The sequence below is a fragment of the Mytilinidion resinicola genome (genome assembly GCF_010093595.1).
Source record: "Mytilinidion resinicola strain CBS 304.34 unplaced genomic scaffold BDZ99scaffold_42, whole genome shotgun sequence".
Taxonomy (NCBI): Eukaryota; Fungi; Ascomycota; class Dothideomycetes; order Mytilinidiales; family Mytilinidiaceae; genus Mytilinidion; species Mytilinidion resinicola.
The window spans coordinates 1-24,161 of NW_022985478.1; the positions used below are offsets into that span (position 1 = coordinate 1).

General features: G+C 51.9%; 12 protein-coding genes across 12 annotated transcripts; 5 read left to right on the forward strand and 7 right to left on the reverse strand.

The window, feature by feature from the left end:
• Positions 1-286: 286 nt before the first annotated feature.
• On the reverse strand, positions 287-2,174 carry BDZ99DRAFT_504703 (ankyrin; the record flags this gene model as incomplete). The annotated part of the gene is made up of 5 exons (XM_033724062.1): positions 287-626; positions 709-786; positions 823-1,647; positions 1,704-1,761; positions 1,909-2,174. 5 exons carry the CDS (start codon positions 2,172-2,174, stop codon positions 480-482), a joined length of 1,374 nt encoding a protein of 457 aa, XP_033568224.1. The 3' UTR covers positions 287-479.
• Positions 2,175-4,318: 2,144 nt separating this feature from the next.
• BDZ99DRAFT_577720 (uncharacterized protein) lies at positions 4,319-5,903 on the reverse strand. The gene is made up of 2 exons (XM_033728730.1): positions 5,565-5,903; positions 4,319-5,472 (listed from the first exon to the last, which is right to left on the reverse strand). Exons 1-2 carry the CDS (start codon positions 5,754-5,756, stop codon positions 4,633-4,635), a joined length of 1,032 nt encoding a protein of 343 aa, XP_033568225.1. The 5' UTR covers positions 5,757-5,903; the 3' UTR covers positions 4,319-4,632.
• Positions 5,904-6,891: 988 nt separating this feature from the next.
• BDZ99DRAFT_469779 (uncharacterized protein) lies at positions 6,892-8,086 on the forward strand. Its single transcript, XM_033721580.1, has 2 exons — positions 6,892-7,522; positions 7,576-8,086. The coding sequence occupies exons 1-2, from the start codon at positions 7,003-7,005 to the stop codon at positions 7,641-7,643; spliced, it is 588 nt and encodes a 195-aa protein (XP_033568226.1). The 5' UTR covers positions 6,892-7,002; the 3' UTR covers positions 7,644-8,086.
• Positions 8,087-8,564: 478 nt separating this feature from the next.
• Positions 8,565-9,475, forward strand: BDZ99DRAFT_469780 (uncharacterized protein). The gene has a single exon (XM_033721581.1). The coding sequence runs from the start codon at positions 8,887-8,889 to the stop codon at positions 9,091-9,093; it is 207 nt and encodes a 68-aa protein (XP_033568227.1). The 5' UTR covers positions 8,565-8,886; the 3' UTR covers positions 9,094-9,475.
• A 2,227-nt stretch (positions 9,476-11,702) lies between these two features.
• On the forward strand, positions 11,703-12,883 carry BDZ99DRAFT_555419 (uncharacterized protein). Its single transcript, XM_033727148.1, has 2 exons — positions 11,703-11,939; positions 12,084-12,883. The coding sequence occupies exons 1-2, from the start codon at positions 11,866-11,868 to the stop codon at positions 12,823-12,825; spliced, it is 816 nt and encodes a 271-aa protein (XP_033568228.1). The 5' UTR covers positions 11,703-11,865; the 3' UTR covers positions 12,826-12,883.
• A 467-nt stretch (positions 12,884-13,350) lies between these two features.
• On the reverse strand, positions 13,351-15,489 carry BDZ99DRAFT_555423 (uncharacterized protein). Its single transcript, XM_033727149.1, has one exon. It carries the CDS (start codon positions 15,194-15,196, stop codon positions 13,571-13,573), a length of 1,626 nt encoding a protein of 541 aa, XP_033568229.1. The 5' UTR covers positions 15,197-15,489; the 3' UTR covers positions 13,351-13,570.
• A 486-nt stretch (positions 15,490-15,975) lies between these two features.
• BDZ99DRAFT_577725 (uncharacterized protein) lies at positions 15,976-17,934 on the reverse strand. Its single transcript, XM_033728731.1, has 3 exons — positions 17,507-17,934; positions 16,731-17,078; positions 15,976-16,659 (listed from the first exon to the last, which is right to left on the reverse strand). Exons 1-3 carry the CDS (start codon positions 17,690-17,692, stop codon positions 16,201-16,203), a joined length of 993 nt encoding a protein of 330 aa, XP_033568230.1. The 5' UTR covers positions 17,693-17,934; the 3' UTR covers positions 15,976-16,200.
• Positions 17,935-17,953: 19 nt separating this feature from the next.
• On the reverse strand, positions 17,954-19,591 carry BDZ99DRAFT_241443 (uncharacterized protein). Its single transcript, XM_033713601.1, has 3 exons — positions 19,109-19,591; positions 18,074-19,032; positions 17,954-17,993 (listed from the first exon to the last, which is right to left on the reverse strand). The coding sequence occupies exons 1-2, from the start codon at positions 19,167-19,169 to the stop codon at positions 18,296-18,298; spliced, it is 798 nt and encodes a 265-aa protein (XP_033568231.1). The 5' UTR covers positions 19,170-19,591; the 3' UTR covers positions 17,954-17,993; positions 18,074-18,295.
• On the reverse strand, positions 19,253-19,669 carry BDZ99DRAFT_355100 (uncharacterized protein; the record flags this gene model as incomplete). Its single annotated transcript, XM_033714598.1, has 1 exon — positions 19,253-19,669. A coding segment is annotated over one exon (417 nt), but the record flags the coding sequence as incomplete, so codon positions are not given.
• A 1,363-nt stretch (positions 19,670-21,032) lies between these two features.
• On the forward strand, positions 21,033-22,269 carry BDZ99DRAFT_469784 (uncharacterized protein). The gene is made up of 4 exons (XM_033721582.1): positions 21,033-21,390; positions 21,501-21,637; positions 21,697-22,066; positions 22,121-22,269. Exons 1-4 carry the CDS (start codon positions 21,114-21,116, stop codon positions 22,228-22,230), a joined length of 894 nt encoding a protein of 297 aa, XP_033568233.1. The 5' UTR covers positions 21,033-21,113; the 3' UTR covers positions 22,231-22,269.
• Positions 22,270-22,405: 136 nt separating this feature from the next.
• On the forward strand, positions 22,406-22,689 carry BDZ99DRAFT_469785 (uncharacterized protein). Its single transcript, XM_033721583.1, has one exon. It carries the CDS (start codon positions 22,503-22,505, stop codon positions 22,656-22,658), a length of 156 nt encoding a protein of 51 aa, XP_033568234.1. The 5' UTR covers positions 22,406-22,502; the 3' UTR covers positions 22,659-22,689.
• Positions 22,690-22,957: 268 nt separating this feature from the next.
• Positions 22,958-24,062, reverse strand: BDZ99DRAFT_403703 (RmlC-like cupin; the record flags this gene model as incomplete). Its single annotated transcript, XM_033716356.1, has 3 exons — positions 22,958-23,262; positions 23,316-23,750; positions 23,816-24,062. 3 exons carry the CDS (start codon positions 24,060-24,062, stop codon positions 22,958-22,960), a joined length of 987 nt encoding a protein of 328 aa, XP_033568235.1.
• Between the last annotated feature and the right edge of the window lie 99 nt (positions 24,063-24,161).

Here is a 24,161-nt window from a genome sequence, read left to right on the forward strand (position 1 = left end):
ATGCTTTCCTCACTGATCCTTTGCCCTTCCTACGCCAGCTGCCAAAAGACCCTTTTCTTGGGATAGCTAAATGAATCAAATCCATGGGTCAATAAATATATCGAGTTCCTACAACTTCTTCGTACTATCGCAGTTCCTTCAACGCAATGTGATTCACTTGTAAGAAATGTGTTACGTTCAATGTTTGTCCTCTTGAAATGTCACTAAAAGTATAAAATTATCTCGCATGCGGCTGCTCACTTGAGTTTATACGAAATGACGAGACAAACATGGATGACGGCCGCCACAGCAATGATTCCGTCAATAGGCTAGATAGAATATTCTTTTATTCTATACTGAGAGAACCAGCTACGAATCTCGGCTGGCGATTTGAGACTCGCATTGGCAGAGATTCGTCGTCCCTTGACTCCTATCTTAGGACCCAAGACACATCCAAGTAAAATGAAAGCCCGAATGAATGTAGCTAGGCAGAGCCCTTGCTACAGTTGGCTACTTTGCATCCATATCTGGTTGTCTCGCCATTTCGCCCACTCATCTGCACCCCATAACGGCCAATCAACCCACGCCGCCTCCAAAACGCGACGATCCCATTCCCCTTCGAAGACCTCGGAAGGAGCCACGATGACCTACTTATGATGCTTTCTCCAGAAGGCTCGGAACATCACGGCCATTGACCCTCCCTTCCAAGGAAAGGACTCCACAGCGTACATGATAATCGAGAAAAATCTTGACAGTCGGCGCTCGAATATGTGATCCCAACGGCCGGCTCGAGGTATCCGGGAGTTTCTTCAGGACGTGTTAGGAGTACGCCTGCTCGTATACCACGCGCGCGGGGATCAGGTCCACCCTACCAAGCTTGACTGCGTAGTAGGTCGCAAGGTGAAGTCGGAAGTAGGCGTCTTCCCAACGCCATTGGAGAGCTCGGAAGTTAGGACTATTGGTAAAATCGCCGACGCCGAACTTGGACTTTTGGATACCGGAATGGAAGGGCGTCTGGCCAGTGGCGTCTGGTAGTGATGGGTCCGCTCCCGCGTCCATCAGGATCTTTGCGCACCAGAGACAGTTCTGGTCGTCGATGTACTGCTTGGGTTGCTCCATGACTAAGTGGAGTGCTGTTTTTCCTTGGCCGTTGCGGATGTTGACGTCCTGGCACCGAGACGCGAGGGTGGTGAAGTGCTTCGGGCTCAACGTCGTGTGATGGTCCATGTAGAATTCTGATATGATTCTATGAAGCGGATGTTCGTGGCTGGGGGACCACACGTTCGGGCTAGTGCCGTGATTGAGCAATAATTGCACAATCATTCTTCGTTTGTCGACATGATAATCTCCGTCCACGAACGTGATAGCTCGATGCAGCGGGTGGAAGGCATCGCTGCTTCCGCCAACGTTAGGATCCACCCCCAGCTGTAAGAGTGCCTTCACCATTGCGTATTGCATCGTTTTCACTGCGAAGTGGAGTACGTTTTCTCCTTCTGACGTGGTCCAATCAAGATCCGTTCCTTGCTTGATGAATGTCCTAAGGAATGGTTGAGCCTGTATCCTGAACAAATGAGGCAAGGGAGGTGTCACAGGTTCGCCGTTCGGCCAATGCACGCCCGACTCTGAGAGGTCCATGGGGTGGACTCCGAGTTGGAACAACAGCTTGACCTGCACAACATTAGCCATCATAGCTCGAAATCCTATAGATCTTCAGAGTGACATACCACTTCGACCTCAGGCTTTCCTATCCTGAAATCTGACGTCCATTTGTAGGGATTACACCTAAGTTGGTACGTCCGCTCACCAGACACACGATACCGACACAACCAAGCTTCCAACAACTCAGTGAAATCACTCTTAGGGATGGGCTGTGGCTGTCCCAATCATTGTGTGTATTGCAAGAGCGAGATGGCGATCTCGGTTGGGTACTTTTCAGGCTTTTCGATCTCCGCAAGCAACCAATAGAGTGCTGGCCAGTATCCGCTCTCCAGTCCGCCGTCAATCTTATTGCGGAGAAGGTACTGCACCAACCGAGGGCGCTTCCGGACTATAGCCCACCGCAAGGGTGATTCACTGACGTGGTCACTGTCTCGGCATTTGTGCGCTCCTATGTAGTCCCCGGAATCTGGATCGCATGGACACCTATCCCGCAGAGCACGCTTGTGCAGTTCAACCTTTAGGAAGATATAGATCATCCGGTGAGCTCGGGCGAGCTTGTTGAGTTCGTTGTCTGGAAGCCATCGCGAGATCTGTAAAAGCAACTCGTTTGGAAGCGTGGGTAGCGACGTCGTTGAGGCGCGGATTTTCCAAAGTAAAGAGTATCGAAGGCAGATTTTTGTAGAGATTTTGTTGGCAGTGTTGGTGGTGGTGTCGGTGGAGAGGGTGTGATTGGGAAGGGGATGTTTTCGTGGAAGTGGTTCCTTTCTTCGAGAAGGTTTTTATAGGCGATGTTTCTAGTGAACGGCTTAAGCCCAGCAACGGGTGTTGATGATTTAAGTCCGCACCCTTCTAGCTCCCTTGGATTGTGAACATTCACCAGCGTGGCTCTGACTTGTTGTCTTGGGCATGGTTGATACCCTACCACCGCTCTGAGGGGTCAGGTGAGACTTTCCCGGTTTTTGCTGCTGTGACCACATCTAGCCAAGGTGGACTGCCACAGCGATGCGGCGGACTTTGATGATTCCTATCATATCGCATATGCAAGCTATCATAGCGCGTATGCAGGATATGGTCCTCGAAGCCGTCCTCTGCAATCCACCGGCGCTCATTCGGCTCATTCCCATCGTCCTGTCCCTCCTACACAGTTGTGTACAGTGCCAGCTATCCCATCCCCGACACTTTTGTTAGTAATATGCCTTGAACCTGTACGGGTACGAAAGATAAGCCAACAGTTGTTCAAATCTAAGACCCGCTTGACTCTACAGTCAGACCGTATAGGGGGATGCACACAACGGCAATGTTCTGAGTTCCGTGGTGAGTTTAAGGGGAATCCACGATCTGACTGCACTGGCGTATTTGAATAAGTGTTGTCATTCGAAATCTTGACTTCTCCGATGTCTCTCTCCTGCTTTTTCAAATTTTTTTTGACGTTTGTAAAGCTGATATACGTACCGAGGGAGTTGCAAGAGAATCTTTGCGATATAGTAAAATCCATGACTGAAGAATACAATATAAGCAGATGGATCTACTACCTTGGCTTTATAGAGGACGGTACAAACATGGCAGCGCTTGTCATGTCATTTGCCCAACTCAGCTAGTTTGCTATGCCAACTATGCACCGACCATCTCACACCAATCAAAGAGGTAGCGAGCAACCGGATCCTCAACAGCAACTACTGAGGTGATGCCAGATGCAGAGATGCGGATTTCCATCCCCTCTTAACTCTTCGCCCCACCGCAAGGCTAGGGTCAGGTCGTGATGCTCCTGTCTAGCGCTTCCTGAAGCAAAGAAACGCGTGAACAAGACTTTGCCGAGTGCTAAAAGTCTAGGACTACTTCAATCTTGATGGGTCATCGACGGAGTCGCGATGATGGACACGAACGAAGAGACGCGTCCGAATGGATGATGGCTCAATTGAGGATTCGGCTTACTCAGCGGTTCACGTTGGGATCGTAGTGCCGCATGGATCTTTGGGGCGGCCGGATCTGCAATCTACAGTACGAAATGCTGGGACTGTAAAGGTGCGAGAGCGAGTGGTTCTGTGTGGGTTATCGGGTAGCTTTGTAACATTGTAGGCGGTGGTTTGTCGGTGTTGTTTAGCAGCTGGCGGGTAGTGCTGATCTGGGGATGCGGACAGGCGAAGTATGGGGAATATGCTTATGATGAGTTGAAGCGTCAACATCGGCTAAAGGGGTTATTGCTGAATATGCTTCCGGATCGGAAGCTCGACTCTGCCATTGTGAGGGTATAGCGGTTTGAAGAGGTACGATGGGCGACAAGGTCATGTTTTCGATCGGAGCACGCCTCGAGGCAGGTTTGCAGTAGCCCACAAGCTGCCACAGCTGCGCATGTCTCCGTTTCGCCCCCTCCTATCCGCCTCCAAAAAGCAAGAAAACAAAAATGCAAATGCATGAATTGTGGTGTTTTAAGGGCACAGGGGCGATCGCGTACCAGGAAGAGTGGATCTGGGTGGGAGAATAAATAGTGGAACCTTGCAACCTTTAGCCGCGAGAGTGCAGGGGTGGGCGCACGTTGGGTAACATCTGACGTGTATGCAGATCGGAAAATCCCTGCGGCTTTTCAGGAGATGATCTCCGGAGAGAATTGGAAGGTCATTTGGGGGGGATGATGGAACTTATGGAGGTGGGAGTGTGCAATTATCACGTGGGCTCAATCAATGGCTAGAATTGGAACACAATCAGAAAGCTAAGGCTATCTGGAGGGTGTAGGATGTGTGAACAAAATGAATATGTAGCGTATTGGATATCATAAGAAAATCGCTAACCGCCAAACTTATGAGGAAGTACATGGTCTCGTAAATGTAAAAGAAATATCCTACACTCCTCCATATTCCCTAGTCCTTATTCTCTATTCCGCACAGGGGAACAACCTAGAAAATTCCCAACACCTCGTATGATGCGCTGCAGTAACGCTAAGCCTAGGAAGATTGGCAACATAGAAAAAAAAAACAATCGCCAACTCGTTCATCTGTTTTACACCCTCTTCTCCTCATCATCGCGCTTGTTCTGCGTCACCGATATCTGCGTCGTTTGCAAAATCCCGTCCTTCCCGTACGGCTCCAGCTTGAGGCTGCTCGTAGGGGAGGAGCTGCGGTGGACGCTCGGGGGAACGATGTTGACCTCGCTCGTGTTGGAGTACGTCTCCAGCCTGACGTCGTGTCGGGGCGTCGACCTCCACCGGCTCTCCCCCTCCTTCTTGCTTCCGCCATTATCCTTGGCGGACCGCGAGTGCGAATTGTATGAGCTGCCCCCGCGCACGGACTGCACGAGGCGATTGAGGATGGAGAATTCGACGCGCAGCTTCACGCCGTACACACACGGCTTGAAGGCGGACTGCACGTAGAAGAAATGCGAGTAGGAGAGTCCCAGCAGCGCGATGTCGAGGCACACGACGAGGATGTTGGTGTAGATGAGGTGGTGCATGACGTTGCGCACGGACTTGTCCGTCTCGCCGAGCGTTGCGCGGTTCTCCAGCACGCGCCGGGTTTCAATGATGTATAGGATGGAAATGATGGTTTCCTGCACGAAGAAGATGGTGACCTGGACCTTGTCCCAGACTTTGTTGGCGGCCATGAGGCGGGGGTCGCCGGAGCCTTGCGAGGCGATACCGAGGCCCATTGTGGGTGGGGCGATGCAGATGGTGGTGAAGCAGATCATGTAGAGAACGTATCGGTGGAGGTCCGGGTTGGCGATTACAAGGTGCAGCCGCGAGTAGAGGACGACGGACTGCGGGATGACCATGATGAACCAGCTGATGTAAATGAGGGTCAATCCGGCGTAGGGATTGGTGACTTGGTCGAAGTCGACGAGAACCTAGTGATTGGTGAGCTCGGCGCCTGTCGACGTGTGTACAGCCTTCGAGGGCTGTCCGAATGCGGCGGAAACGTGAAGAAAAGTGGATGTACCATGAACAGCGGCTGCGTCAAGACGCCCCACGAGGCCACGCAGCACGCCCAGAAGTAGAGGCCCCGCTTGCGCAGAAAGGCGAACCACAGCCGGATGTTGAGCTCGACGCACAGGTACCAGGCCACGCCCATGAAGGCGGCCATGGTCATGGCGACAGGCAGGTCAGCCTTGAGATCTTCGGCGACGCCCATGGTGTTGCAGTGCGGGGAATGTCTTGGTGTCGGGGAGCGGAGAGCGGAGAGCGGAGAGCGGAGAGCGGAGAGCGGAGAGCGGAGAGCGGAGAGCGTCTCCACGCGCGGTGGGTGGGATGAGAGTGGACAGTGGACAGGACGCAGCAGCGCAGCACAAGTTATGTGAAGTCGTCGTTGCACACGCTAGATGCGCCCAGGGTTCGATCGGTGAGCGATCACTGACAGTGCTGGTGCAGACGAGGAGAGCAGCGGCTGGGGTGCGGCATTTTGGGTTGGGAGCGCTGATCGGGGCCGCGTTGGGCAGCTCTGTTATCTGGGCTCGCTGTGCCTGGGAGGCCAGCTTTGCCGAGGGCAATGCCAGGGTGGTGGGTGCGCGGGTGCACCCAGGCTTGCCGCTTGCCGCTTGCCGCTTGCCCTCTGGGGCCCTTGGGCGCACGCGGTCCGCTCTCGACGGCGGCCCGTGATTGGTTCCAGCCGCCACGGCCTGGGCAGTTCCCGCTACAACCCCTTGTATAACCTTCACGGCAAACCCCCTGGATGGGACGCGGGCCCTGATTTGCTGGCAGCCGCCGGGCATCTCCGCGAGGGGGCACTGGGGGTCGAGCAGTCAGTTCGAGACGACTTTATGCTTCTGTCGGTGGAGCCCTGTGGCGAGGCCTCCTGCGAGAGCGAGGATCCGGCGGCGAGACGGAATCGGCGTGGGGGAAGCGCAGGGCTCCCTTTTCGAGTGCGCAAGCATCATGAATCGCGAATCGTTCCATTTGTCTGGTTGCCGAGTCCAGGCGTCGTCACAGCCTTCATCGTGCTGTGACAGCACCGACATTGAACCAACATTGAGGAGCCTGGCACCCTGGGAAACAGTCTCACAGTCGTCGTGCGGGATGTGGTGCAGAGGATAGCCCTTCAATGCACTGCTATCTTGTGCCATGTCGTGCAACAACGAGTGGCGCTGAGTGAGCCGTGGATGCCGGCGCGATGCATGCAGGCCGCCGCTTGCGCCATACGACAGCCTCATGGAGCAATCGCTTCCCGTTAGGCAAACTGAGCCCGCCTCCCCGGGCCCAGCCACCGCAAATGAGCTGCTGCCGCCCTCTCAAATAGCACCTCGCGCGCCCCAGCAGTCCGGTCGCGACACCACCTTGTTTGCTGCTCTCACCTGCACCGCGTCAAAGCTGCCCAATTGTGCTTTTTCCCACGCCCAGCAGCCCCCAGATCGTCCAATATATCCCTCCCTGGCGTAGCAGCTATGTTTCACCTGCCCCTGCTCGCACGCCTCACGGCCCTGTTGGCTTTGGCAGCAGTCGCTCCCGCTATCAAGGCCGCCCCAGCAGCCAACAGCGAGGATCATGCCCTGACCGGAAGGGGTGTTCCCGTGGGCTACGGCGGAAACCCAGAGCACTACACTGCCGCCGATGTGATCGACAAGCTCGGTCTGGTCTCCAACCCAGAGAAGGGCTACTACGCCCAAACCTTCGAGGACACCCTCCAGTTCAACGCCACCCGCTCCGCCAGCACGGCCATCTACTACCTCATTGAGGGCAAAGTTGGCTGGTCGTACTGGCACCGCATCGATGCCGTCGAGGTCTGGCACTACTACGCCGGAGCCCCGCTGGCGCTCGAGCTTTCATACAACAACGGCACCAAGACTGTGGAGAAGACGCTTGGCCCCGACATTTTCCATAGCCAGGCGCCGCAGATCGCCATTGACCACTGGCAGTGGCAGCACTGCAAGAGCCTGGGCGAGTGGACGCTTATTGGCACGACAGGTATGCTGTTTTTGACTTCTCAGGGTTCAATCTTTGTGACTAACACGTCCCAGTCGCACCGGGATTCAGCCCCGACGAGTATGAGATCGAGGACGGCAGCTGGCAACCCAAGAGCAAATAGATGCTCTACTCGGGGTGATGCTTTTGTGTACAGCTCGGTGTATCACGAAGGACTCTCGGGAGGCCCGGAGTCTCGTGTCACGGCCGACGATACAATACTACGTACCTGTTGGTGGTGGGGAGTCCTTCTAATCCTTTTAATTGAAGCGGAATTAGCATCAGATGACGAACCGGTCGCTACCTTACCTGCATTAGACGGCCGTCACTACGGCATCAAACGACCGAAGAAGCATAGCGGAAAAGTTACTTTCGACTGTACATATCTCAATAATTCAAATTTCTGGCTTCGGTCACATCCCTACCGACCCCGACCTCATTTCCGAATCAATTTCCCAATCTTCGCTACTTTCGGCATTGGCCATATATCGATCTATTCAGTCATGTCTCTTCATTCTTTCTCCATAACTCTGTCATGTAACGCAATGATTTTTTATATGAAAAGGCTCCCAAGAATACAGTGGGCCTCGGAGGTGTCATCTCGGATGATCCAGTCAACAGGGAGGCCCTGAATGGGAGGCATGTAGTGATAGCTGACAAGTACGTGGTAGGAACGGCACCTTGCTTTGCTATGAATGCGATATCTAGATCTTGGCACGTCGGTCACGTGGTCTACTTTATTTGCTAACGCCCAAAACGCAACAGCTCTTGGGGGAGTTGGCCGTGGCATTGGCAGGAAGGGGGGAAGAGGTAGGTTGGAGTGTTGAGATTAGGGATGGGAAAGGGCGGAGGGCCGGGTTGGGCTCGAAGAAGGGAAAGAGGTAGGTTGGAGTGTCGGTGGTTTGGGTGAGGGGTGAGGCGGGAGGGTAGGTCCGGAGAAAGTTGGGGTCGCGTGGTATGGCAAACATGATGGGCGATGGAAACGATAGGACAATAGCTATTAGGTTTGACTATAAGAAGTGCAGGTATGACATCGTTTTCTCTGGTAGTATATGCTTTAGCGGTAGAGCTTACTATATCGCTGAAAGCTTTCTTAGGAACCCCTTAGGCCGTAAGCATATACGTTAGCATTAGCCGAAGAGGGGAGAAAACGGTTGAAAGAAATTAAGAGTTCGAGAGCTGCCCAGCTGCTGTACTTCTTTGAGTAAGATTAAGCCGGTGGCGGACTCACGATGATCCGAAGGGTAAGACTCTCTATAGCAGGCGGGCCCTCACGATCAACCTCTTCACCTACTTCACCTTCAACAACCTCGATAAATTCCTCCACCTTCAAAGCTCGCATCCGCGAGGAGAGTCGGTGGTCCATCATGGCGCTCCACACGGTTCCCAACGAGATTCTCTTGGAGATTTCTCAGTGGCTCAAGGACTCCGACCTCAACAGTCTTGCCCAAGCGCATCGGAATATCTACGAGTTCCTACAACCTGAGCTGCACCAGCGTGCTGTAATGGACAGGCTGGAGTGTTGCCAGGATTCTGGTCACTACAACGGCACAGGTCGTAGATGTGTTGCATAGAGCCCGTACAGTTGCCGACGCCGAAGGTAGATGTCCCAAGAGCGTACTGGAAAGGAGTCCGTCCAGACGAGTCGGGCAAGCACGGGTCTGCGCCAACGTCCATCAAGATCCTCGCACACCAGAGAGAGTTGTCTTCGCCCGAGGAGTTCGTTTCGTCGTGTTGCCCCATGACGATGTGAAGCGCAGTTTTGCCTTGGCTGTTCTGCACGTTGACGTTGATGCAGCGGGACACCAGAGACTTAAAGTACACCTTGTTCATTGGCTGCAGGTGTTCGGCGACTGCTTTGTGGATTGGGTATTCGCTGTTGGGGCCCGGTGTGTTGGGGTCGGCGCCGTGTCTAAGAAGCAGCTCTGCGATCATGGCTCGTGTGTCCTCTTCGTCATGGTCACTTAACCAGTACAGAAAAGTGAGCGCCCGGTCGAGTGGGTTAAACGCGTTCCCCGTTCCGCCAACGTTGGGATCCATGCCAGCTCTTAGAAGCGCCTCAACCGTGGAAAGGCGGAGGCATAGCACCGCAACATGGAGGACGTTTCCAGTGGCTGGAGAGGACCAGTTCAGACCTGCCCCGTGTTTGATGAATATTGCAAGGATCTCCGGTGAATCGACTCGGGAAAAGTTAGGTATTGCTGAGGACAAAAAAGCAGCTGATGGGTGGGACACTGTATCTGACAGTCCCATAGGATCTGCCCCCAATTGAAGGATCAGTTCGACCTGTAACTCATTAGCGGTCGACTCTTGGAGATCGCGAAGCTATTCGGTGACATACCACCTTGATATAGTTTTGATTAAGCTGTACCCAGCTACAGGGGCTTTCTGAATTCCAGTACAGGTCGTAATTTCCATCCATGAGATGGTCTAGATAGGCTCTCAAAAGCTCTGTCAACTGGCTCCCGAGGATGTTGCGGTTCTCTCCCAACTGTTGCGCATACTGCAAAAGGATGAGGACACTGTCAAGGCCCCGGCCGAGGTGACCACATTTCCTCACCCATTCGATAGCGGGCCAATATCCATTTGCCAACCTTCCATCGATATTGCGGCGTAACAGGTATTGCAAGAGCCGAGTGTGGTTGCGGAGGATTGCCCATCGCATCGAGGGGTACTTGTCGCCAACGTGATCAATCTCGTCTCCATTTCATGACTTACTACGCATGTAAGCTCAACAAACCAGATCTGATCCCCGCTCGGATCGTATACGAGCAGACATATGCGGAGCATGTTCTAGGGAAGTATCCTGAACAATACAGCTGGCCTCAGGCTCGCCGTCCATGGAAAACCATCCATTCGTCGACGGTGAAAATTTTCCTTGACATCATGGACGCCCTCGAGTCATTTCCATGGAAGGGAGGACCGATGGGGCTAAAGTTCCGTGCCTTTTGGGAAAAGCATAGAGACGAGATCTTGAATTCTCCTGAGAATGCGAGTACGAGTGCAATTTCATGGCCCGATTACAGGGAATGGGAACATGAGAGGGCACATTGACTAGCTTTTTCGGCTCGAGAGTGGCAGGTGTGGTGGCGGGATGGGCCGTGGCTGAAGGAGGAGTGGTCGGGAAATCAACATCTCTGGGCTGCGGGAGCGTCCGTAGAAAGAAGCTAGGGGTCTAGCACCTCCTGATCTATGGAGCGTGCCGCGTAGAGAAAGCTTGAATAGCCTTGGTACGAGCATGCCACTACTGAAGCGTGGAGTCTTTTCATTGGTGTTGCGATGATAACGGACGCAATTGAGGACACAGGAACAAGGAGAGCCTGCTAGATCAGAGTAAAATGACCACTAAAAATAAGGCATACACAAAGGATTACCTAAGGTACTCTAGTGAGCTGCTAATTCGGGCAGCTTAGCCTCACATGAACGAGCATCAGATGAAATGAAACCTGTGGCCTACCTTCGTACTGGTAGTGGCCGATTTTGATACAGCGCGTGGATGAAGGCTAGTCTGATTTAGATCTAGCTCGGATGAGTCAGCATGCTACGCATCTAGTTACCTCAACGCATCTCCTTCTCACTTACCTCTTCATCCAACATACCACTCTCATGAGGGTTTGTTTCCTACATGGCTCTGTAACGCCCTTGAACTAACCTTAATAAGCCTCTGACGGCGACTCAGCGTTTCTTTGCTGTCTAAGTCGCGCATTGGCTCACCCACCGTGCACCAATTTCAGCTCCACGCCAGTGTCGCTCTCGGCAGAGGTTGATAAAGACTCACTTGACGATTCGAAACTAACAACAGCCAAACTACTAAGATTGTGTTCGTTTCCTGTCGGCACCACTGGTATTCACCCGGCAAGCGTGTTCCCAACGATGGCGCTGCACACGGCTCCCAACGAGATCCTATTGGAGATGTCGCAATGGCTGCAGAGTCCGACCTCAACAACCTCCTTCGGACTCACTCCAACATTCATGTGTTCTTGCAACCCGAGTTGCACAAGCGCGCAGTTCGGGATAGATAACGATGAGATTGACCATCGGCTGAGCGACGAGAACTGCGATTGCGAGCGATATCCCTCTCTGAGATGGGCAATATTTCGAGCGAGACCATTGTCTCATTCAATACCTACTATATCACAATGCCAACGGCAAGTCGGAGAATGGACATTGGCCAGCCATTGATTGGTTCATGAAATCCATGGTACCATCTATTCAACCAAGCACTAGAACTCTTCCCATACTATTGCAATACGCACAACGACTAGGCAAAGACCGGAATTTAAAGAGCAGCCAAATGACAGACTTGCTAGGGAAGTGGTTGGACCATTTTGGTATGCACGTCGACCATGATCCGCGCGCTTGGATCGGAAATCGCATGTGGTATAATCTGCAGGAAGTGGGAAAACCTGAGATCAAAGCTGTACGTCTTTCAATTTCACACACTCTAAGAAATAAACTAGTGTGTATTAGGCTACGTTGCTGCTTCAGCTGGGAGCTAATCTAATGGGCTTGTCAAACTCCAGAATAGCGTGGCCATACGATGTTTGGATACGATCCGTTCCAGCTATGCCTACCCTCATTTGTTCAGAGCTCAATCGCCGAAGTTCCTTAAGCTTTTGATCAGACATGGGGTGAATCTTAGTTGGACTTCCGGCGCCGGGAATATTCTGTGCCACGCCGTGGATAATTATCACCTTCCTATGGTCAAGACCCTACTCGAGGCCGGGATGGATTCGAACGATGGAGGAGCGAGCGATTCTATCAGTCCATTTAATCGAATCCTCGTGCCATCCAACCGAGAAGATTCAGTCCAGCGACAAATGAGACAAGTGATTGCAGAGTTACTTCTACAACACGGCGCCAACCCCAACATACCTTATCCCGACAACGAGTATCCGATTTATAAAGCTGTCGTTTCTATGGACTACTTTTACTGTCGGATGCATTCGCAAGGCTTTAAACTTCTCACCTCTCTCTGCGAAAACTTGAACGTCCAAAGTAACCGAGGAAAAACTGCGCTTTATCATGTCATGGAAAACGACAAACCCTGGCACAACTATATTAAAGTCCTACCATACGCATCGGTCTTAATAGAAGCGGGTGCGGACCCCATAATGCAAGATTCTTCGGGTAGAACTCCGTTCGAGTCGTTTGTTGCGAAGTCTACTTTCGGGATCGGCAACTTTGCCCGTTACGCGAATAAGCGGCGCTATAGTGACATCTACTGCCAACTACACTTCTGCACTCACTATGCGCTTAAGCTCAACAGAGTTGACTTGCTCCCCGCTCAGGCTGTGTACAACTAAGTCTATGCTGAGCACGTCATAAAGAAGTTCCCCTCTAACATTAAATGCTTGACTTCGGAGCTAGACTCGCATATTCGGTCGCAAACCGTCAAAATGTTCCTTGATGTCAAGATCGCTATGGAATTGTTGTCCTGCAAATCAGGGCCAATAGCCTTGAAGTTCTCCGACTTTTGGGACAGGTATCAAGACGAGATCCTCAACCCCAAATCCAGAGCTCAAGGCAAAGAGCACGACACAAAGCTAAAAGATAAATGGAAGGGGTGGGAGGAATGGCCAACATGGACGGCACAGGAGCGGCAGGAATAGCAGGAGCGAAAGCTGGGTGAGGAATTCATGTCTTAATCTGCTCAATCGGCGAACACGACCCCGTGGACGCTGACGTCGGATGCATGCTCCGTCGCAACACCTACATTACGCCTATCAAGGATCCTCTCTAGAAGCTTGGGTGCGCTTTGAAATAGAGTAAGTAGTCTCCTATTTCGACGAATCTGATCACATACCTAGGAACAGTATTCGGAGAACAACGCGAGCTTGTTAATTTGAGCTATGAGTTGGTCAGTCGGTCTTTCGATACCTCATACCAAAAAGGAGTATTCTGTGAGATGTTGTCTAGTCCGGATAATTCCCTCAAACGTGGAGTCTTTATCTTGACTCCGTACTTCACAGCCGAACAACAATAGACACATTCGAACCCAAAGATTCTATGGTGCAACATTTCTTCGTGAGTATAGAACCATTCAAATCCTCACGTTAACCCCTCTCCCTCACCCTTCCCTTTCCCCTTCCAAGGAAACCCCCTCTCAAATATTCTCGAACAACTCCTCGAAAAAGAAAAACCCCGCCGCTCTCGTAGCTCCATATCCGGCACCAACCCCCGATACTCTCTCCCATCAAACCTGATCGGTATCACACTCCCGGGGAACGGCGACGTGCCCGCCAGCCTCATCCCACCCTGCCCCCCAATATCCCCCTTATCACCCCAATAAATCCTCCCATCCGCTCCCTCCCCCCACTCATCCACCAGCTGCCCCAACCCCCTCAAATCCCCATACAACGCCGGCTGCGGCCCCCTCGGCCTCTTATACGCCAAAAACGTCCCAAACAAAGCCAACACCGCCGCCATGGCCGCGAGCCCCACAAACGGGTGCAGCGAATACTCCACAAAATGGCCGATATCAATCGACACCGTCAGCCCGAACACCCAATGGCTCAGCGGCTTCATCGCCAGCAGCAGCAGCGCCTCCCACGACTTCGCAACTCCGGCCAGCGAGCTGCCGCCGACAACCGCGCCTTTCTCAGAGCCTGCGCGCCGCCACGCCGCCTCGTCGCGCGAGAGGTTGACGAGCTGCTCGGCCGAGTGCAGTGCGAGCGCGTACACGATCTGCACGCCGGCGAGGAAGAGGATGTTGACGGCCGTGACGGCGAGATTGGCGCCGAAGCTGTCGGCGTGGTTGATTAGCTGTATGGGCGCGGTGTCGCCGTTGATGCTGTCGGGGTAGTCCTGGTCGTGCTTGTACCATATTATGGAGCCGCCGGCGCACCCGATCGCGACAAACCAGAGGAAGATGACAGTAGCGGTGACGCTGCGGCTGGTGGTGCGGGCGGAGGGCTGGCGGCGCTTGGGAAGGCTGGCAGAGAGGTCGTAGGTTGCGGGGCTGTGGGGCGTGGTGTGGCGGAGGGCGAGGGCGGCATTGAGGAGGTCAGAGCTCCAGGATATGATTTGGGTGCGGTGGGTGGGGTGGAGGGACCAGGTTGAGAGGAGGGAGAGGAGGAAGATGGATATGCCGAGGAGGAGGACGGCGAGGCTGTTGACGCCGATGCTGTTGGTGCGGTATCCGTATTTCGCGAGCACTTGCGACGCGCAGCTCTGAGCGGTCACTAGTAGGATGGCCCAGACCGCGTTCATGTACCACGAGTTGGGAGTTGAGTTGCGGGAGCTGGTGAACAGGCGGATGTTGGAGTTGCGGCGTAGGCGACCCTCGTGATATAGAGTCCACCGGAGCGACGTGGCGTGGATGTATCCAAGGCACTCTGTGATTACTGTCACGGAGGCATTGAAGATGAATGCGAGGGTTTCGCGGACGGCATTAGAGATGTTTCCAGTACGGAGTATTGGGTCGCTCCCCGGGAAGCCGTCGTGTAATTGCTGGTTGGTGGAAACATGAAGTAGCAACGTTCCGCCGATGATGAGACCTAGAGAGAGGAGATACGAGAAGACGAGCCCTATAAAGCAGAGTCGTTGCGTGCTCAGTGCAGTGTCAAATCGCGGAAGTTTTCTGGCGCTGTCTGGTAGCAGAGAGGATGACGAGGGGTCTTCCAGGGTTTCTGTCGAGCGCGTTGAGACTCGACTACCTAGTTCAATGGACCTCATATTGGCGAGCGCCAGATTGAAGGAGGAGCGACGGGAGAAGTCGAGAAGCTAGAGTTGAGGGGGACGAGTCTGCCATATCTGTATTGCACATGACGCCACAGCCTCTCTTCACTCCTGGTGGTGATTCTCTAATATTAAGCGCCAAACTTGGCGTCTAAGGTAGCAACAGGAATGGAGACCCACTAGCCAATCAATTTCCAAGCCGATTAACTATTAGACCAGAAAAGAAGCAGACTGGGATCGACTCACCTTAGCGCTAGACCACCAGGCGTGAAGAGTCGACCCCCATTAACTCAAACGCGTAGAGGAGCGGGCCGCAGCCGAGTGGCTATGTATGTATGGTGGTGGCCCATAAATGAAGTCGCAGGCGCTGACCTGATACGCTGAAAGTTTCTGCCTGAGCCCCCCTGGGCAGGCTAGTCGATCCCCTAAACTCAAAAGGGTAGAGGAACGGGCCGCAGCCTCGAAGTCGGGCGGCTAGGGGGCGGGTGGCCCACAAATGAAGTCGTTGGCGCTAACCTGACAGAATACGCTTATTTTTAGCAGTGTGGCAGTCTCCACGGGTACAGCAAGGCGTCGTCTTGGCTAAGAATAGGATACCCTTTGTGGGTCAAGAGTACGTTGACAAGACTCAAAGGGCTAGTTTCGTGTGTCTCTAAACGAGTGAGAGACGTAAGTTGTCGAAATGCGGTCTTGCTGTTGGTTCCTGGCGAACTAGCATGGTCCAGACGTCACGTGAGCTTGACAGGTCGCGACTCCAGGGTCATGTCATTCAATGGCTTAGTGGCCGACTTCAGAAGACCGCGGTAGAGGAATCTTTCTATGCGGAAAGTAGTGTCGGGGGTGCTCCAAATTGCGGTTCGGCAGTTCACACGTAATGTGCCTGACGTGGCTATCATCTAGCTACTACATCCGCGCTCCCTACCGTCTGGACATTGTTAGAGGCATCCCGAACTATTGCAATGCCTGGAGCGGATTTCTAAGGTTTACCCTATCCAACAAGACTATGCCGCGCCGAGCCTGAAAAGCCACGCCCCTAATAGCACGGACGGCAGCGCAACGATCAGCGATCCAAGACCCGACTCGTCTTGGGCATCATCTTTGAGCGAAGACCAGAGTATAGTCGTAAGGATACTGGCGAAGATTGTGAACATGATGATCCAGAAGACAAGCTCCCGGTTTGTCCCTTCAATAATATGGATGCCCCATCCGTAGCTTGGCATACCAGCGTTGACGATGGGGCTGTGCAGCCGTTTCGGGAGGCGAGGTGCCCAGATACTACGGATCGGATTTAGATCCCCATCACCGTGTTGGAGATAGTGAATGAAGACTTCAGGCGGCATAGGCGGAAGCGGGACGATCGGACGGGGCATGAACTCGTAGTCCGAGAGGCTCTCTGGTGGGACGCATCGAGGTCGATCACAGATCGAGACGTACCCTTTGAGGAGGTTCCAGAGAGAGAACTAGTATCAGCAGTTAGAACCATATATCGAAACATTACGTTGAGGAGCTTTGTTTCTTGAAGGGATCTTACATGAACGAATTCCACGCCTACAGGTCTCAAAAGAAACGCAAAGCGAATCCGGAAGCCACGAAGCTTTTGGTACGATGCCTTCATCATATCAAACAGAATGGCATCGGATGTGCTCTTTGGTACAGCTATCTCGGGCAATGTCACGTAAATGCCGCCAGTGTTGACGCAGATTGCAAGATATCTCGGCAAGGCAGCTTCAGCTTCTTCCGCGAGTGAATTCCCAGATTCCTGTATTTGGCAAGTTGATGGGTAATTCGCAGGAAGCTGGCCATTTGGAGTCCCACCGGATGCCGCGTTTGTAGATGTTGTTGGAGTATTTGACGTGCCGGCTGCGTTGCTAGGGTCGGACTTGAGAGATGTGCTATTTTGTTGTTCAGGGCCACAATTTTAGAGAGCGGTTTCTAAGCTCTTGACAGCATTTGAATCCGAGTTAAAGTCACCGTGAAGTTGATGGCCGCAGTCCTGACACTTAAGCTTCAATAACGTTCACGGAGTTTTCAGGTTTGACTTACGCAAGTCCACTCGATTCTCCTCATTCCCGCAGCCACTCGCGGTCTTCTTATCTTACTCCAACCTTTCATGATCGTTTGCCAGTAGCTAATGGGCACTGTAAAAGCTTGCTGCGACCCTGATCGTACACGCAACGTATCAACAGGATGTCTCTTAGATGGCGGTTCAGTTGATGTGATGCCGGAGGGTTTGCTTTCATGGTGGGCGTTATGAGAATGATTGATTGAAGGCGGCTCTTCATTCATTACTATACGCTGCTGCCATACCACCTTTCGAATATCTGTCTGCAGCTCAAATAATCTTGCCATATGGCCGCTGGCTGGCGTCTTTGATACAGACTTCGTCGTTCGATTCACGAAATCCGGATGCTGGTAGCGCTCTTGTAGAATTCTGATGGACTCCTTCTCCACTTCCTGCTCTATAGCTTTGATCAGTTGGAAAATGAGATCCATTTCGAGATTTGTTTGATTGCTACAACTGCGTAATGCCAAGATATGCGCGATGAGGCTTTCACTGATTTCATCCGAAAGTGGAGATCGACGACCTATAATTTGTCAGCTCCAGACTCGGATCGGGCGCAGAGAAAGTCGAAATAAACACAAATTGGCAAATTAGGGCTCTGCAACGATAATGGAGATAATTCTGCATCGGGCATGAGCTAATGAAGGCGTCGGCGGTCTTTAGGGCCTCGTATAGTACCCCTGTCGTAAGAAAACCATGGCACCGATGTCCCTGTTGCGTACAGTGGACGCACTTTCGTGAAATTAGAATATGATAGAATTTCGGACGCACAGATGCGAGTAGCTTCGGCATAGAACAAGGGTCATTCTCACATCTATGGCGCTTTGAGACGCAGGGAAGCTCAAATCCATCAGTTCCTCGGTTGCTAGCTGTATCGGAATTACGGAGTCCCTCAGCTTTTCGAATTGATCGCTGTATATCAAAACTTGTTTGAGAGGCTGAATGTCGAGGTTCAGTTGGACTGATTGGTGAGTGTCATCATTAGAATTACTAGACTCAGACGAATACCCGTCCGAGGCCTGCTTCCTGGAAGGTTAGCTAGGATCCTCCATGTCCTCGATTGGCACTGCTTGCTCGAGGAAGTGCTCGGATTTCTGAACACCGCTCAACATAGGTAGTTCATCTATGGTGCTGAAATTCGTATACTCCGGGTGTATGAACGTGTATAGAATACGATTAGCTATCAGGCGACTCTGGTTTCTGATGTACTTCGCAGCTCCAGTCTGGATCTCGTTTGATGCTGATTTGAGAAGATTGAGGGCATATCGCCTTAGTAGACGGCGTATATTTCGCTCAAATCGATCTCTGCTCATTAAATCAAACCCGCTGGAGAGCAGTGACTTCATACCGGCGTCTTCCAAGACCACGCTTACGAATTGGTCAGTAAGTGCCGGGAGGTGAAGTCCGAAAGAAGTAGCGGATGACAATGCAGACGAGGAGAAACCTTGACTTCCACGGTAAGACGAGACGGAATCGTTGTCTCGAAAGTTCGAATCGTAAACCCACAGCTCCTTCGAATCTGCTTCATAGTGATTGTTCTCTGTTAGTCTCTCTGCTTGAATTTCTACAGCGGTTTTTGTAGCTTTATTGGCTGTATCTTTGGTTCCAGCTTCTGCCTGAGCTTTCCGATTTGTGACTTCGTCATTCTCAATAACATGCCGCTGGTTTGAGTGGTGGACGCAAGTTGTGGCATGTTCTGAGCTGCCTTTATCCCGGATGGCTTGATAGCTGGCGAGACAATTCCAACAAAACTCATGCCTGCACTTTGAGCCTAAATTTGAAGATACCGTCCTGCGTCAGCATTCTGCTTGACCTTATGTATACACAGGGAGGCATGATGGGCTTACAAGTTATATGATCGTCGCCTTCAAGCTTTTCAATACTCCAGCGGCAATTTTCCCGGGGCATTTCTTTGCAGCTTGAGCAATCGCGGCAGCCCGCTCATGTGGTGGTGCATTTTGGGACGTCCTATTCCCCATCCTAGTTCTGAGATCAAATTCTTTACAAGTCTCCCCTTCGTGTACGCCTTCCCCAAGGAAATTGCAGGATTCAAAGCCACAAGCTATGCACCAAAATATATGACTAGAGTGGTCGGGTTCAAATATTTGGCCCGAGTCGCAATTAGGATTGCGACACCATCGGAAGTTAGGATCGTCGGTCAGCGCATCACGGACTGAGAGGGCATCGAATCGTGCAAAGCTTTCCGGTGAGGCATATTGCTGCATCTCCGCGTGATTCGGAAGCTCTTTGCAACCCATTTCAGGACATTTTATTTCCTTCTGGCTTTTTAAATTCAATTCTGACTCAAGCCAGCCATGGTAGCAATCGCTACACACTTGTGGGAGATGATTACGATTTGTAAGAGACGGAAGCTCACTTATAAGATGAGTTTCTCCACAAACTGCACAGCCCCTAGTGTGTGAGGCCGCATCCATTCTACGTGTCCGGTGGTTTTCCTCATCGGCTAGCTGCATCGCCAATGCCCTGTCCGGGTCATCTTCTGCTTGGGGTCGCGAGCGCGCATTCGCATATTCCTCTTCTGACATGATGCGACCTAAAGATTCGTCAAGATCCACAATACGGGGAGCAGACTTTGTTTTGCTCCTTGGAATTCCATCGAGGCATCCTCGTGTTGAATGGCTCGAGGTCTCATCCGCTAGTCCACTGGGAGTATCAACATGATCACGGAAAACCGTGTAGCTAGCCGACAAAGAATGTAGTTCTCGAAGTACACGGTAATGCTGGGTTCCGATATTAGGCAGGTCGGGGTTTCGGTGAGTCTCCGTTGGAATTTCAGGGAAGACTTTGCCATCGCGTGCTGGACTTCGAAAAGACTGACTGATAGAGGAGGCTTCTTCGCTAGAGGAAATATCTTCCTGAAAAGAATTCTTCGTCGCTCTGGCGAGATCCAAAGACTTCTTGGGATGTAAAGGTCGAGGCGATTTGCTACATTTAGCTTGTACGGATGGTAACCGCAATTCTCCGGTAGAAGACTGGCCGGCTGTGACACCGTCTGTGACAATTTTGCCCTTGATAGATCGGGAGGTCGAGGAGGCACCAGGCTGATGCGGGATCTCGACATTCGACCCACTCTTTCGAGCGAAAGGGACGTGAACAGAACGGGACATTTTGAAGGATGCTAAATGTATGCAAAGAAGCTAACCTGGGCTCAGTAGAGGGCACTCATCGAGGGATACATGCGAGCAGTGTCGGCATTGTTACGCAGAAGGCAGAATAAGTTCACACGGTAGAAGTGCCGTGGCGCAGTCAAATCTGAGAGGCTACATATCTTAGCTACATACCTAGCCTCCAGAATCGACCATGGGGCTCCTGGGGGTCAGGCTGAGAATCAAATCAGCCGTAAGGCAGTCGAGAAGGCGGGATTCGAAAAGAGTATCCACTGGAAAGCTCGGGAATTACTGACCACCCCAACTTCGGGGATCGCAAGGCAGAAACGTTGGGGGCAGAAAGAAACATCGCAGGTTTCCATCTCGTCCTGGCGGTACGCCTTGTTTCCTAGAGAGGCACGCCGCTAATTCGCTAGTATATTGGGAATGTAAAGTTGTTCGAGGTAACTCGTAGTCCTTCTCTTTAGGCTTAGCGAATTCTTCTACTCTTACGTAATTAGTTCTAGCGAATGGGAAGGACGAGGGTAGCCCCTCCCGATCTCTCCCCGTCCTCTCCCCGATCTCTCCCCGACCAGGAGTGCGTTGGCTCCGAACCGTGTTTGCAAGACGTGCCTTCGGCAGTGAGCCGGCTTTGGAGTTAGGAATAGAGCATGAGAGGCGAAGGGCGGGCCTTTCTCACACACCACATCGTGAAAGTCGTCCTGCATTCGTTTCATCGTCAATTATGAAGGTTGTGTGGGAAAGGTTCATTCGCTTCGTCGCCACGGACGGCCGCGTTCTGCGTGGAGACCCGATTTTGCCGTCGCCAGACTTCGACCTGGGCAACACCACTGAAGAAACCAAACTCCAAGCAAAAGTCATCACCGGCTCGGATCCCTATGACACGACTGGGCGTACAAGGGTGACAGACGAAGTTGTCACCGTGAAGCAGCTATTAGGCCCGCTTGCGCAGGATGATGTGGACATCCTGCGTTGTATAGGATTGAATTACGCGAAGCACAGTATGTCGTGCACTAGAATTTCATCAGAGATCGTGTACCGAAATACAACCATCATCTCGGAAGTTTCTCGCTACGTGATTCAATGCTAATGGGGGCCTCGCAATCTTTAGTCAAGGAAGCCGGCCGAAGCCCGCCCCCTTTCCCGTTCATATTCTTCAAGCCCACGACATGCATTTTGGACCATGGTGCCAACGTGGTTGTGCCAAAGATTGCCCAAGATGATCAAGCGGATTACGAAGGTGAACTAGTACGTAGTAGAGTTCTTCTAGGGCAGGTTATGCTCCCGCTGACCTATTTACACTTTAGACAATAGTCATTGGCAAAGATGCCAAAAACGTCTCAAAAGAAGACGCGCTAGATTACGTTGCCGCCTACACCTGTGGCAACGACATTTCTTCGCGTAAGCTGCAACGTGATCCTGCGTTTGCAGGACGTATCCCTCAATGGGGATTCTCGAAAGGCTTCGACACATTTGCGCCCATTGGCCCATGTCTGGTCAATGCCGAGCTCATCGGCGACCCGAGCAAATTGTTGCTGAAGACGATTGTCAATGGGGATACAAGACAAGAAGAGTATGTGGCTGATCTGCTCTTTGATTGTGCCTACCTCATATCGTACCTGAGTTCGGGTACCACCTTGAAGAAAGGAAGCATCATCATGACAGGAACCCCGGGAGGTGAGCTTTTCCGAACTTTTTGAGAGCAGTAATCCAGCTAAAACTATACATCAGGGGTTGGTGCCGGATTGAATCCGCCACAATATCTGGTTCCAGGAACAAAGATGGAGGTGGTCATTGACAAAATCGGCACACTTCGCAACGGCGTTGAATTTGCATCATGAGATTCTATATATACAGGGTTGCTTCTCACATCACTGCGTGAATAAAATAGATAGCTAGATACGACTGGAATCGATTGAGGCTATTAGGATGTGCTTCGTATTTTGATACAGTCTTTGTGCCCTCAGTGCCCTCATTGCAACTAAGATTGCAAATAATGTAAAGCCGCACGACCTGACTCGGGTTGTAACAGCTACAACCTAGGATCAACAACTCATACGGTTCACGGTCACCTACGTACAGACTTGGAGTTGCTGGCATAGTAGCTGCCTACATGCCTAGCCAGTTACAACTTCTACAGAGAGGGGTTGGGGTACGGTGGCCTACCCTGCCTAATGCTGCCTACTGCTGCCTCCAATTAGTGCTTCTGCCTATGCATACAGTCACTTCCTACGTAGTATATAGTTTGGCCTTCGGGCCCCCGAAATAAGACAGAGTTCACATCAATTTTCAACCTGAGTACCTGCGTTGCCTATAATCCGCCCTAAACCAAGTTCAAATTCATTAATACCAAGGTGGGCATATCCAAAAAGCTTAGCAGGGCTATTTCCAACAATTATTGTTACAGAAGACCATATTCAGGAGTTATCAGAACTAGGGCACTTGTTAAGAAAGTTGGCTTCGTATCAGGAGTTATATTTCGTCTTCCGGACATCATAGTCCAATCATGCTATGAGCGTTACCTTTGAGTCGAAAATCCCGAAGTATATACATAAAATGTAGCATAACCTACTCAGAGACCAGCGACTCGAGGTCCACACCATCCGCACGGTAGAATCCCAACGACTTCAACATTGGTTTGTCGTCAAACCGATACAGATAGACATCTTCTCCCTGATCGGCAAAGTGTTGGTATCTAAACCAAGCTGGGATGCAGAAGGTGTCGCCTTTCTTCCAAGTGATGACCTTGTCTCCAATTTGGGAATGGCCACTCCCCTCGATAACGTGAACAACAGCTGATGAAGTCTCTCGAACTGCAGGCGAAGATTTGCCTGGTGCGAGGCGTGCTGCTGAGCCACCTAGGATCTTGCTGACTATAGGATTAGGGCATTAGCAAGTAAAACTGGAAAAGACAGACAGACCTTACCTTCGCTGCCATCGGCTTTCAGGTATGGCTTCGAGACCCAGTCCTTATCCTCGGCGTCAAGCGTGGCTCGCATGGTTGCCCAGGGGAAGACGATTGGCGAGTTCGAAGTATCGATATCCTCAGCGGGGTATCGAGGCTGCGCAAAGTGCTCCACAAAATGTACCGGAAAGTGGACAAAGTTTGGCAGGTCAAGTCCATCAAGCCAGATCATGGGGCCTGAGCCGTCTTTGCCGTGGTCGTGCCAGTTCCACGTTGGCGTCAAGATAACGTCTCCACGCTGCATCTTGATTCGTCGGCCATGAACGGCCGTGAAGCCCCCGGTCCCTTCAATGATGAAGCGCATTGCAAAAGCGGTATGGCGATGGGCGGGCGCAGTCTCGTTGGGCATGACAAGCTGGAGGCCAGCATAGAGCGTGTCGGTCGTGAAAGGTGCATCTGCTCGATTTCTTAGTCAAATCTACAGAGCGGAAGGGATACACATGGGAATTAGGGCTGTCTACCTCGAGCAGGATTGACGAGCATAAGCACGCGTCGCTCCGCCTGTTTTTCGGTGATCAGTTCGCCGGCTCGTATGAGGTTCGGGCGGATCTCGTCATATTTCCAAACATGTGGGATAGTTTTGGGATCTGGAAGGGGTGGGTTTAATCGAGTCATTTGGGCCCAAAGCGGCTTCGTATGAGTCTCCCCAAGGATGGAAAGCAGTTCCTGGGTGTCGTGGTCCTTAGTGGAGATAGGAAGGCTAGCCATTTCGGGTTGTGTGAGAGATGCCATTATGGAGATTGTAAAATTCGTAGAGTTTCACTCCGCTAGATGTCGACGAGGGTCAATGAAATACTTCTATTGTGC

Excerpts from the sequence above, each read along its gene's own strand:
- BDZ99DRAFT_555423 (XM_033727149.1), bottom strand. The coding sequence starts at position 15,196 with ATGAGGTCCATTGAACTAGGTAGTCGAGTCTCAACGCGCTCGACAGAA.
- BDZ99DRAFT_469780 (XM_033721581.1), top strand. The coding sequence starts at position 8,887 with ATGGCGCTCCACACGGTTCCCAACGAGATTCTCTTGGAGATTTCTCAG.
- BDZ99DRAFT_241443 (XM_033713601.1), bottom strand. The coding sequence starts at position 19,169 with ATGCCCCGGGAAAATTGCCGCTGGAGTATTGAAAAGCTTGAAGGCGAC. Across the intron at positions 19,033-19,108 it reads AGGCGACGATCATATAACTT|GCTCAAAGTGCAGGCATGAG; the intron begins GTAAGCCCATCA and ends CTTCAAATTTAG.
- BDZ99DRAFT_577720 (XM_033728730.1), bottom strand. The coding sequence starts at position 5,756 with ATGGGCGTCGCCGAAGATCTCAAGGCTGACCTGCCTGTCGCCATGACC. Across the intron at positions 5,473-5,564 it reads TGACGCAGCCGCTGTTCATG|GTTCTCGTCGACTTCGACCA; the intron begins GTACATCCACTT and ends ACCAATCACTAG.
- BDZ99DRAFT_469785 (XM_033721583.1), top strand. The coding sequence starts at position 22,503 with ATGCCTAGCCAGTTACAACTTCTACAGAGAGGGGTTGGGGTACGGTGG.
- BDZ99DRAFT_577725 (XM_033728731.1), bottom strand. The coding sequence starts at position 17,692 with ATGGATCTCATTTTCCAACTGATCAAAGCTATAGAGCAGGAAGTGGAG. Across the intron at positions 17,079-17,506 it reads AGACAGATATTCGAAAGGTG|TCCGACCCTAGCAACGCAGC; the intron begins GTATGGCAGCAG and ends ACATCTCTCAAG. Across the intron at positions 16,660-16,730 it reads TAGGCGTGGAATTCGTTCAT|TTCTCTCTCTGGAACCTCCT; the intron begins GTAAGATCCCTT and ends TGCTGATACTAG.
- BDZ99DRAFT_555419 (XM_033727148.1), top strand. The coding sequence starts at position 11,866 with ATGATCCGCGCGCTTGGATCGGAAATCGCATGTGGTATAATCTGCAGG. Across the intron at positions 11,940-12,083 it reads GAAAACCTGAGATCAAAGCT|CTATGCCTACCCTCATTTGT; the intron begins GTACGTCTTTCA and ends GATCCGTTCCAG.
- BDZ99DRAFT_469784 (XM_033721582.1), top strand. The coding sequence starts at position 21,114 with ATGAAGGTTGTGTGGGAAAGGTTCATTCGCTTCGTCGCCACGGACGGC. Across the intron at positions 21,391-21,500 it reads ATTGAATTACGCGAAGCACA|TCAAGGAAGCCGGCCGAAGC; the intron begins GTATGTCGTGCA and ends CGCAATCTTTAG. Across the intron at positions 22,067-22,120 it reads CATGACAGGAACCCCGGGAG|GGGTTGGTGCCGGATTGAAT; the intron begins GTGAGCTTTTCC and ends ACTATACATCAG.
- BDZ99DRAFT_469779 (XM_033721580.1), top strand. The coding sequence starts at position 7,003 with ATGTTTCACCTGCCCCTGCTCGCACGCCTCACGGCCCTGTTGGCTTTG. Across the intron at positions 7,523-7,575 it reads GACGCTTATTGGCACGACAG|TCGCACCGGGATTCAGCCCC; the intron begins GTATGCTGTTTT and ends AACACGTCCCAG.